At 37.7% G+C, this 12,634-nt stretch overlaps 2 protein-coding genes across 2 annotated transcripts in view; both read right to left on the bottom strand.

The window, feature by feature from the left end:
- Positions 1-654: 654 nt before the first annotated feature.
- Positions 655-12,470, bottom strand: acd (ACD shelterin complex subunit and telomerase recruitment factor). Its single transcript, XM_056461500.1, has 13 exons — positions 12,251-12,470; positions 12,057-12,178; positions 10,940-11,030; positions 9,461-9,540; positions 9,321-9,365; positions 9,184-9,218; positions 7,606-7,757; positions 7,442-7,520; positions 7,156-7,314; positions 6,971-7,078; positions 2,729-3,039; positions 2,517-2,593; positions 655-854 (listed from the first exon to the last, which is right to left on the bottom strand). Exons 1-13 carry the CDS (start codon positions 12,368-12,370, stop codon positions 770-772), a joined length of 1,464 nt encoding a protein of 487 aa, XP_056317475.1. The 5' UTR covers positions 12,371-12,470; the 3' UTR covers positions 655-769.
- Positions 12,471-12,571: 101 nt separating this feature from the next.
- vrk3 (VRK serine/threonine kinase 3) overlaps positions 12,572-12,634 on the bottom strand; it is a 14,054-nt gene continuing 13,991 nt past the window's right edge. Inside the window, exon 16 of the mRNA XM_056461499.1 lies at positions 12,572-12,634. This exon is cut by the window's right edge and continues 373 nt beyond it. The gene's annotated coding sequence lies outside the window, so the exon portion shown is untranslated.

The raw sequence follows: 12,634 nt of genomic DNA, 5'->3' as shown, positions 1-12,634 counted from the left end.
GTCTTATTTGCACTAAATGCTGCACAAACTGCACTTTGCGCTCTTATCTTATCATATTTTATTCTTCTAAATTTTTATAGTAGTGCACAGTCCTGTGTTATGTTGTCAATTTATGTTGTTTGATGTAGCACATTGGTCCTGGAGAAACATTGTTTTGTTTCACCGTGTACTGCACTGTATATTGTTGAAATGACAATGAAACCAACTTAAGTTGTAAGACAAAACAGCAGCTGTTTCACTTGAATTGTTTGTTCAATCAATTTGAACAAAGAAAGCATTAAAGTTGTCATGTGTTTTGAATAATAATCAACCAATATGTTTCCAGTCACACTGAATCACTATATATTTTGTATGTTCAGTCATTCTTTGTGTGATAGACTGTTCACATTTTTAGATATATCGTTTTATACAATCCATCACTGTGAAGCAATCTCTCCCCTCACTGCTTTATTTTGCCTTGTTGTGCCATCATTCTTTTTCCGGTGACAAATCAAACTTTCTCTTCAGTAAAAGCATTAATACCATGGCTTAAAGCAGATAAACATGGTTATGCAAGTTAATTGTGATTACATTATACAAATTGCAACTCAGGTCACAGTATTTAGATGTTAACATTTATTGCAGTTACACATCCTTACTAAGGACAACAGCATCATTAAACAAGGGAATTCATATAAAAATAGAGATTTTTTATTTGGATTACATCCAAAACTTAAATACAATAACAAAAACAACAAGACTAACAGCATTTGAGGTAACAGATAATGGCTCATGAACCCGCTTCAGCGTTGATATCTGCACAGTCAGAGGTCCCCAGATAACACACCGCCCATTGAATCAGATGCCCTGGGACCCTACACACACACACACACACACACACACACACACACACACACACACACACACACACACACACACACACACACACACACACACACACACACACACACACACACACACACACACACACACACACACAAAGAAAGAAAGAGATCCTGAATATAAGGCGTGTTGGTTACAGTGGTAAGGAAAAAAATAGCTTGATTCCCTGGTGATGATTTACTTCTACTGTGATTACTACACTGCTAATTTTCCTAATTATATATTTTTAAAAAGTCTCATCTGTTCACCGAAGGCTGAATATATTTGAGCAAAATATGACACAAAATGTGAAAGGGTTATATGATTCTTCAGAAATTATCTTAATATGCTGATTTGGTGCTCAGGAGAAAGCTGTGCTGCTTGATATATAAAGTGGAAACATATTTTTTAGGATAATTTAATGAATAGAAAATTCTAAATAAGAGCCAATTTTAAATATTAATCTTATGTTAATCTGTAGATTTCAATTACAAAACATCTCTTTAAATGGTTTCTACAGATTTCATCAAGTCAAATTTAAGAGTTTTAAAGACCATTTTAAGACCACAATGAATGAAATTTCAGACTTACACATGGCAAAACGCTAAAGATTTGTTTAATGGCCAATTTAAAACATTAAAAACAAATGTTATTGTAAGGAAAATAATTAAACCATATTAATAAGTAAATAGAGTTAATAAACAAACATTTCTTAAAACTTTTATCGAAATCTATTGTTAGTTTTTGAGTGGGTGTTGGGCCAATTGGGTATGGCTTTAGATGGACATATGAAAGAGAAGACCAGTTTAAAATGATTTTAGACCTACAACACATTTCAGTGGATTTAAGACTTTTTAAGGCCTAAAATTAGGTTTTTGAAATTTAAGACATTTTAAGACCCCGCAAGTAGATGAAGCGTGTCTAAAATTAACTTGAGCTTTGCAGCGAAACTTCCTGTGAGCACAGAATTTGCAGTTGAGAAGTCTTGTGCTTTTTAATGAGAATAAGTAGAAAAAGAGGAGGTATGTATGGGTGCGGCCAATGGAGGACTGGAGAATGATTGACAAGTGACGAATTTCACTAAACTCCACCTGTTAATATCAGATGCCTGTATAAATTGAAGACAGGAAATGAACTCTGTGTGCACCTCCTAAATGTAATTTTTGCATTGCATTGAGGATAACAGAATTCTGTGAGTCGAATTATTCATTTGTATCCAATAAATTTGAAAAACCTCTCCTGACCTTTTTTATTAAACATGCATGGAACGCATGGAGTAAATATTCCAACACGAACCAAGTCTCCACTTCAGCAGCACTTACACACACACACACACACAAAAACCTCACTGTGTAATTCATCTCTGTATTCTGGAGGTTTTACAAAGGAATTTGTTCATAAATAGGCCAAGATTGTGCAATTGTGTTCTACTAAAACAATGTCTCATTTACATATTTAAACATAACATTTTAAAAAACCTGTAAATAAAAGTTAATGCATTTCTAATCCTTTTATACAGCTGGATAATTGTGTTTTTTCACCTGTATTTATATTAAACGTGCCTTTTGATTACTTTTAAGCAATACAGTATATACACATCGCATTACAGCCCTTCTATAATCAGCACATCTCAATAGGGAATTCCTCACACTCACTGGAAATGGCTGAGGGCTGAGGCGACCTGAGGCTTCGGATGATACAAATAGGAAAAAGGCGCTCCATCTGAGTGCACCTGCAAGAGGGAAGATCAGACGGTGTGGCAACATTTCTGATGCAATACACAAGCACATACACGCTTTAAGATATCTAATCACATCGTTTTTACATAAGAACACTACCAAATATCAGTGATGTCATTGACACTCACTTTCCTGGTTTTGTTGGGTGCAGGTGTGGAGGGATTTGTCCTGGGAGGTGGAGGTGCTGAGGGTGGGGCCGTGTTACGGATGAGCCACGATGGAGGACTCTGTGCCGGCTCTTTGTCCTGCTCTTGGCTGGGGTCTCTGATGGACCTTTCACTGGAGCAGGACAGGCTAAACTGGGTCGGCTTCGGTCTCTGGCTGAGTGTAATGCCATCCGTTGACGGCCCTCCTGAGACCTGCTTTGAGAACTGGGTGCTTGTTGCTATGAGCAACGGGGGGACTTCCTTTAAAAGAGATTGGCTTTCCGAATCTGGGTCTGTGTCAGCACGAAAGTTAAGTATAGCATTACTGTACATTCTGTCACAGAGCACAAATGTGTCGATGACATGAGGTCAAACATAAAAAGGATCTTTTTTTCTCAAGCATTAAAATATGTATAGTTGAAGTCAGAATTATTAAACCACCTGAATTATTAGCCCCCCTGCTTATCCGCCCCCCCCAATTTGTTCAAAGGAAATTTTTCAACTCATTTCTAATAACTGATTTATTTTATCTTTGCCATGATGACAGTAAATAATATTTGACTAGATATTGTTCAAGACACTTCTATACAGCTTAATGTGACATTTAATGGCTTTACTAGGTTAATTAGGTTAACTAGGCAGGATAGGGTAATTAGGCAAGTTATTGTATAACGATGGTTATACATCGTTAAACTATCGAAAAAAATATAGCTTAAAGAGCCCATATTATGGGTTTTTGAAAATGCCCTTCCATGTAGTGTGTAACACAGCTCTAAGTGAAGTGAAATATCCAGCAAAGGCTTAAATCTGTAAGTGTACAGTGTTTAAAACTATTGATTCATCTATAAAAGAGTCGACTCATAGTGCTTCAAACGAGTCGTCTTGATAACGAGTCATTAGGTGTTTCGCGATGACGCAGCCACGAAACACAAGCCTCGCCAGTAGTTACGCGCGCAAACCAGGGAGATTTGAAACCTGCGGCCCCGCCCACTAACACAGAAAAAACACTAGACACACACACACAGACGCCGCCGGTCGAATGAAGTCACGCTGTGCTCAGATGGATAATATTGACAGTCTCTACCCAAAGATGAGTTGTGAACTGTGAAGAGTCAGTGGTTGAGGTTTATTCACTAGTGTAAGTAAGTAAGTGTAAGTAAAATTGTTGCCTCGTTTAACTTGCAAATTATGTATTTATTGTGTTTTGTTACTTGTTAACCTGGTACAGTACACGCGGTTACTCTTTATATTCTCGTATCACATGTAAGCCACGTTAAAAACGCGACGCGTGCCGCTTTGTTTACGGATTTAACGTTAAAGGCTTTTGTGAGCTCGCGTTCCACTGCCGTTTGTCGTTGCTATGGCGATCGTAAGCTAGGAGACAGGAGACTCGCGTCGCTTTCCCTAGTTCTTCTGAGGAGCGTTGTGTGTGTGTGTGTGAGTGTTAGAGAGAGAGAGAGAGAGAGAGAGAGAGAGAGAGAGAGAGAGAGAGAGAGAGAGAGAGAGAGAGAGAGAGAGAGAGAGAGAGAGAGAGAGAGAGACTCGCGTCGCTTTCCCTAGTTTTTCTGAGGAGCGTTGTGTGTGTGTGTGTGTGTGTGAGAGAGAGAGAGAGAGAGAGACTCGCGTCGCTTTCCCTAGTTCTTCTGAGGAGCGTTGTGTGTGTGTGTGAGAGAGAGAGAGAGGGAGAGGGAGAGGCTAGGAGACTCGCGTCGATCTCCCCAGTTCTTCTGAGGAGGGTTGTGTGTGTGTGTGTGAAAAAAGCCTTACACTATAAAGCGCGTGTGCACTGTGACTACTTTTATATAGTTGATTACCAGCTGGGCATTTCACTCTGTCTCGTGCTGAAGCCTGTCACTGTCGACCAATCGCAGCAGGCTGTCATCGGTCCAATCAGCGCAGATTAGCTTCGCGCTGAGGAGGGGGTTGGGAACAAATGAATCGCTGAACGATTCATATGGGAGTCGTTGGGATAATTAGGTAAAAATAAATGCAGATTATAAGACCATGAAAGTGTTTTATGACCTTGCATGCATATTAGACTGTTGTTGGAGACCCTTACAACCTAAATATGACCCTATTTCATCTATAATATGGGCTCTTTAAAGGGGCTAATAATTTTGACACTAAAATGTTTTAAAAAATTAGAAACTGCTTTTATTCTGGCCGAAATAAAACTTAAATAAATAAAAAATAAAATAAAGACTTTCTCTAGAAGAAAAAACATTATCAGACATGCTGTGAAAATTTCCTTGCTCTGTTAAACATAATTTGGGAAATATTGAAAAAAGAAAAAAAAAATTCAAAGGGGGTTTAAGAATTCTGATTTCAACTGTATATGCATGTATATGTATAAATATGTATGAAAATATGTATATTTATATGTAATATATACCGTCACCTTGGAATTATATGCTTCTGTCTGCGTTCTGAATGATTTAAGATATTGAGCTTCAAAGTTTTTGCATTTCATACAGCAAACCTTATGTGTGTAACATTTGTTTTTTTTAAATAAAAAATCTTAAAATGTAAATAACTTTTCAAAAAACATCCTATAATGTAAATAAGTTGTCATTTAATAAAAATGTCAATAACTCAATTTTGACAAAAATGTCAGATAGAAACTTATAATTCTAAGGTGACGATACATATAAATCATAAAATACAGATGTAAAATGTAAGTTTAATATAGATTGATAATGTGAATTGGGTCGTCCCATTAAACTTTTTTCCTGAACAAACAAATATGACTATTGTACCTTTTGTAATGATGTACGCAAGTACCAACTACTGTAACAGTAGTTTATACACCAAAAACACATTCTCAAGCATATTTAGAACAGGAATAATATGAGGACATATTAAAAAACAGTGCTCAGGGGTACCTTAAATAATGCGTCGGTGCTCTTTGTTTCAAAACTTTGTTTTTTAAGTGCCTTGCACTGTTGTTTGCCGTTTATCATTTAAATGTTTATACTTGGCCTCTATTCTGCAAACAACTATGTTTTATCCATTTGCCAGTAAGAAGTTTACATTGTGTCCTAACAACATGTGATGCAACAATTCTTCAGCGACAAGCAGATTGTTTGTCTGCACCAAAACTGACATGACAGAAATATTTAAATATCAGCCACTGCACTCCCAACAAAATGGTAAAGGTTTTTAATCTAATTAATACAAATGAATCATCTTTAATATTATTAATATGCTACTGAGTGACTGATGTTGTTGGTTTGCAGTGAGTGTCAGTTCTGAACTTGGGGGCATTTAACACTGAATAAAGCACATATTCTTTACCTGAGGTGATTTTTGTCATAATATAGGGTATATGCAGAAGCATGCTAATGGGACTTTTAATTTGCCAGTAACCTGGGTTCATCGTTTCCGGTGAACTGTATGCCAATGCAAAAATCAGCACGTTTAAGGTCTGTTTTCTTTAAAAATCAACGATCTCCACTGGCTGAGTGATATCCGATATAAAGTGGGTCTCAGATTGTTCAAGAACCACTGCATTAAATTACATTTTCCCTACAGTGTCTTTATATTATGAGGATTTATTTTACCCCAGTATATTCAATGGAGCTTCTGCACTAGCCTGCCGATTCTGACGGACGCATGCGAGCAAACGGCTTTTTGTCTCGTTTTATGCTTGAGCAACTGAATGAATGCCTAAGTCTGTTTGAATGATTGTATTTTAATTACATTACAACATCGATGCTGTGAAAGGAACCGTATAAAATGGAAACAAACACACAATAACAGGTCACAGGAAGTTTATCAGTATGGGAACAACACTAGCTCGGCATATACCCTATTGGCTAAACAGAAGCAATCCAGTTGCGTTTTGATCATGAATTGGTCTAAAGTGGACAAGCTAAAGTATTTCACACCAGTATTTAACATGGTCTACTTGTAATCAGTACAAGTGAAGAGTTCAGATGCAAAAACCTCTAAAGGCCATCTGAAATTCTCCAAAAATGAGAATTTTTCTCAGCCTCCTATGTTTATGTTCAGTTATTTCACATTAAAGGGAATGAAAATAACTTCTTTGTCACTGTAAAAGTAAAATTACTGAGCCTACACACAGGAGTATTAAAAAGCATTCAGAGGTTTCTGCATCTAAACTCTTCAAGTGGACAATAATGGACAGTAACACCGGGTGAAAACACGTTCTTAAGACTGAAATGATTATTAAAATGTTGTGTGCACAGAAAACATCTGCATTACCATTTGAGCCAGAGGTAGAACTTCTACCTAACAGACCAGGCTCTTCTGTGAACATATCCCAAGGGCTCGTTCCATCCCCAGACAGATCCCCTGTTCCACACAATACCTCTGAGAGATGAAGAGAGACTGCTTAATAACACATCATCTACCTGGAACAGCCCTGGCTTTCTTCTGCAACATCTCACCTGGTCGTGTGTGCACCAGAGTAGACGGTCCTTCATCCGGACACAAGTCATTTATAGCATCATCCTGGACGGCCACCGTTTGATTTGCACTCGATGTGCTGATTGGATGATGTTCTTCATGGGGCGGAGCCAAGCCAGTAGGAGTCTCACTGTCTGCACCTGCGCACATTTATGTACACGAGACAAAAACACATAAGCACAGTGCGCCACATGCACTGCGAAATCTGTTCGAATGCCCAACGGGTCGTTATGAAAAAAAAGCAATTAATTAGACGGCAGACAGTACCGGGATCAGCTGTCATCAGCTCCCTCTGTTCCTCAGGGATGAGAAGAAAAGGCACGGGGACGGCGAACTGCTCCTGTGCCTGGAAATAAAAACACACCCATACGCAATGATAATTTATTTTGTCAACAGCTGGTGCCTTTAGGTTGCCAAGGAAGCAGCCTTACCCTCCGCTGAAGCCTCTCTCTGTGCCAGTGAGTTGGTGTCGCCACACTTGGACAATATGTTGCAGATACATTTATTTTCTCCATTGCGTCATTCAGGATACTTATTATAATGTCACTGTGCCAAACATCCAATAGAGACGAGAGCGAGACCCCTGGGAAATTAGGTACATAACGCATGATTATCGTTAGGGCTGGGCAATATGAAAATCTCATATCACGATATAAGTCAGCTCATATCCTGATTATGATGTACACCTACCGGCCACTTTATTAGGTACAACTGTCCAACTGCTCATTAACTCAATTTTCTAATCTGCCAATCACATGGCAGCAACTCAATACATTTAGGCATGTAGACATGGTCAAGACGATCTGCTGCAGTTCAAAGTTCAAACTGAGCATCAGAATGGGGAAAAAAGGTGATTTAAGTGACTTTGAACATGGCATGGTTGTTGGTGCTAGACAGACTGGTCTGAGTATTTCAGAAACTGCTGATCTTTTGGGATTTCCAGGCACAACCATCTCTAGGGTTTACAGAATATGCTTCTGTCGGTGCAAATGCCTTGTCAACAACATAAAAGCATGGATCCATCCTGCCTTATATCAACGGTTCAGGCTGGTGGTGGTGTAGTGGTGTGGGGGATTTTCATGGCACGCTTTGGGCCCATTAGTACCAATTGAGCATTGTGTCAACACCACAGCCTACCTGAGTATTGTTGCTGACCATGTCCATTCATTTATGACCACTGTGCCCATCTTCTGATGGCTACTTCCAGCAGGATAACAAACCATGTCACAAAGCGCGAGTCATCTCCGACTGGTTTCTTAAACATGACACTGAGTTCACTGTACTCAAATGGCCTGCACAGTCACCAGCTCTTAATCCAATAGAGAACCTTTGGGATGTGGTGAAATGGGAGATTCGTATCATGCATGTGCAGCCGACAAATCTGCAGCAACTGCGTATGCTATCATGTCAATATAGACGAAAATCTCTGAGGAATATATCCAGTACTTTGCTGAATCAATGCCACGAAGGATTAAGGCAGTTCTGCAGGCAAAAGGGGGTCCAACCGTGTACTAGTAAGATGTACCTAATAAAGTGGCTAATAAAGCATATTTATCGACTGCATGTAATGGACTATATATATATTCTATACTAGAAATGTATGCTAATGTTTTATTAAAAATGTACAAATTCAAAATGAAAATTTATAAAATGTAAAATACTTACGATTACAGGTCCAACAAAAATGTAAATGTAAAATGTAATCACTGTATTTTCAAGATTGCAACTTTCTCATAATGGCATGTAATTATACGCTTATATGAATCATGAAAAAGTATTACTGCAACCAATGTATTTAGTAACAGCACGAAATATACAATAGCACTCAATATGAAATGATAAACTTTTTTTTTATTTATATTTATCGTTATTTATCGTTATTTTGCACAGCCCTATTAAAATGATACATATATAGTGTCTTCACTTCCTAAACCCAAATTGCAGGCCTTTACAGTTCAGTGCAAGTGTATGGAAGCTATTTAAAGTAAAAAAAAAAGTGTGACACTTACCAGAGACTGAACTTTCTGAACCCCCCCCGCGGGATCTGACAGAGAGCAATGCAATTAACACCACTCGTTAAACGCATCATTATAAAAACACATTCTGTCCGAGATGTGTTCGCATGTTATAAATAGGGTTTACACACCTCCACGCCTTCTCAATCTGGTCTCTGACTGACTGGAGAGTTGTGCTGTAAGATGATTAGAGGTTAGGAAAGGTTAACTGGCAGTGATTGAGTGTGATTAAGAGGCATCATTATGAAGGTTACAGTGATCAATGACTTGCCAGCTGGGAGGGTGTTGGCGCTTTGAAGCGATGCAAAAGGTGTTCATTTGATTAACTTTCAAGTAAAACTGACAAGATGCCTGAAAAAAATAAAACAAAAACAAAAGATGAAACATACACTGCATAAATATTGGTCATTACTGTGTTTGGACATGTCAACATTTAAATAAACTTTTCATTTGGTATTGTTAAATATATATTTTCTTTTTAATGTGTGATAATTCACCTAAAAACAAAAATTGTCACAAATCCAGTTTTTTCCAACCCTTTGTCTGTTGAGCACAAAAGAAGATATTTTGAAGAAACTACTAGCTATTGACTTCCACAGTATTTATTTATATTTTTATTCTAGATGTCAGTGGCTAGCAGTATCCAGCATTCTTTAAAATACCTTCATTTGTACCTCATAAAACCACTTGATGGTGAGTAAACGATAAGTACATTTTCCTTTTGGAGTAAAACAAATTGAGAAATGCTCATTTAAATACATTAAAGAGACAATTGAGCCAGAAATGAACATTTATTAACTATTCACTGACCCTGAAATGGTGATAAACCTTTATTCGTTTATTTATTCTGTTAAAAACAGAAACATTTATATTAAAGCTGGAAACCTGTAACCATTGACTTCCATGCTAGTTTTTTTTTTTAACTATTATAAGTCAGTGGTAACAGTTTGCAACTTTTTAAAAAATATCTTATATCTTTAACAAAAAAGGGTGAACAAATGAAGTGTTTACCCTCTGATATTTGCAATGCAGACTCCCTGAGTGTTTTAAATCATCTATTAAAACTTACAATTTTAGGGTAGCTTTTATTTGACTTTAATATAATTTTTAGATCTATTACTATTATTTTGTGTTTTTAATTATTTTATTATTATTATTTTTTTAAACTACCCAGGTTCTGGAGGTTGCAATGTCCTGAATGTTGGTAACCAATCTTAAGCCAATTGTAATGGATTATTTTGGTTCAATTTGGAATTTCCCCAATCAGCGCAGAGCCCAGGGTGACCAGAGTGAGTGCTCCGACTTGGACCCAGGGCTGGTACATTTTTAACTATTTTTTATTAGTAATTTTTGTTCATTCATCCTTGTGTCTGCACATACTGCTGCACATTTTATGTCTGTAAAGTGCCTTGAGATGCTACTTTTAAAGGCGCTATATAAAAACAAAGTTTAATATTATATTATTATTATTATTATAAGTGAAGGGAGAATAAATTATGACAGAATTTTCATTTTTGTGTGAACCCTCTCTTCAATAGAGCTCTATATAAGTGTTATTACAGGCCAAGCTGAAAATTCAACACTTAAACTGAAACTTGCCAAAACATCTGCTTTGTCATCCCATCCAAGGACTGCCTGACCTTAAATAGACCCTTGCTTTACTGGCATGACATATTAAATTCTAATCAGCAGCACAATGAACAGTGCTCAAACAAACGTCTCGAGAATGATACGGCAACACATCACATACCAGATCAGGCTTCATGTCAAACTTCAGCTCAAAGCTACGTACATACGCAACATGATTGAGCAGGGAGGTAAAAGAATCCACATCCTGCAACCTGAAGAAAGAGGGAATTAAACAATGAATTACTGCCATCATTACATTTCTACTTATTGCTGTAAAGTTGGTTTTCTATTCGTACATTCATTCATTTTTGAAGCGACAATTTGTGCCATGCTACTTTTAATATTCGGTCTGAAATCGCATGCAAGTATGACTTGAAAACAACATTAGCACTAGAATGTGTAGACCAGAGGAGCCCAAACTTTTTCTTATGAAAGGCCAAAATTAAACTTAATTGAGCTAGTGGGCCGAGGCTGAATGTAGTTGCCATGAGTAATTTCCTAATTCATTTAAACATTACTTTATATTAACTAATACAGTATTTTGTTTTACATTTTATAATGAACTTATTACAACAAAAAAGTAAACACAAAACATTTATAATAGAATTAAACTAGTTTTTGCCTTGATTTGCATGCCGATGTCTTCTGCATAATCCTCTATCAGTCGTGTGACAGTATTTACATTTTAAAAACTCAATTTACAACATTTAAATCCAGTTTGCTTTTTTGTAGCTCAGCAATAAAACGAACAAAAAAAAGTTACGTTAAATTAGAAATGATGATATTCGCCCCAACTCTCTCCATAATTCTCACTCTCCTCTCAGTTGGGATGGTGGGCCAAATCAAAGGTTACAATGGGCCAACTTAGGCCTGCGAGCCCTACTTTGGGCATCTCTGGTGTAGACAATGTTGTATTTTGCTACTGTATACACTGCTCATATTTCCCTATTTAGGATTTGCAAACAACACTTTTCTGAAATTATATTAAGAAGGTTAAAGTGCAAATATAAAACAAACTTTATCTCAATTTTAACTTACAGTATTGTCACATGTAGTCAGGTACCAAAATTACAATAAGCATTTAACAGGCCACAACACAGGTTCACAGACTTAAAACATAGATTGTGCATATTTCAGCCAGATTTTTCACCGGGCCCGATTATCCAGATGAGTAGGATAAAAACAGGGGCTCAGGTGTGCAGTGTGTGGTCATAACAGAGGTTTAATGGGTCCCTCACTCCTGCAGACGCTCCCAGGCGGCGTCGCTCAGCACTGCGGGAATCATCGCGCTCCCGTCGGACAGGAACAGCATACAGGCATCTGTGCGATCCATCCGCTGCGAGTCCGAGATTTCACACATCTAAAACACACACATAATTTACCGACACGACAGCTTAGAAATATAATATTCGCCCGTGACGAAACTACTCACGCCAATAACGCTCGCTTTGACGGTGGCTTCGGTTTGGTTTTGGCCGTAGTTCTGGATGAGCTTCTCGATCCAGGGCTCCAGCTCCGCCATTCGGCGACGTTTCATTTTAGGTGGATTCATTAATAAAGCTGTTCACTGGTGTAAACGCAAAAAAACGAGCTCTTTTGCCTGTTCGCGCCCCCTTATTGAACATGGAGGCTTTATTTTCGTTCCGTGTAGAAAACAGACCTGACGTTTTGAGTTCCGTTATAATCTTGTACATTTGAGTCGACGGTGCCCCCTTGCGGCAGCTGTGCACATTAAATAAACACGAGGGAAGTGTTGGGTGCAGATGTTTATTTTAGTAATGTTTACAGCACGAAACAGTTGATTAAAAACTTGGGA

This window comes from Danio aesculapii, chromosome 7, assembly GCF_903798145.1.
Source record: "Danio aesculapii chromosome 7, fDanAes4.1, whole genome shotgun sequence".
In the NCBI taxonomy this organism is placed as follows: Eukaryota; Metazoa; Chordata; class Actinopteri; order Cypriniformes; family Danionidae; genus Danio; species Danio aesculapii.
This window is presented reverse-complemented; position numbering and strand designations above follow the sequence as displayed.

Coding starts and splice junctions, on each gene's coding strand:
- acd (XM_056461500.1), bottom strand. CDS start 12,370: ATGAATCCACCTAAAATGAAACGTCGCCGAATGGCGGAGCTGGAGCCC. Junction 9,541..10,939: donor TTGACATGAAGCCTGATCTG/GTATGTGATGTG, acceptor TATTTTTTTCAG/GCATCTTGTCAGTTTTACTT. Junction 855..2,516: donor TCAGCCCTCAGCCATTTCCA/GTGAGTGTGAGG, acceptor GTGTGTGTGTAG/GGTCCCAGGGCATCTGATTC.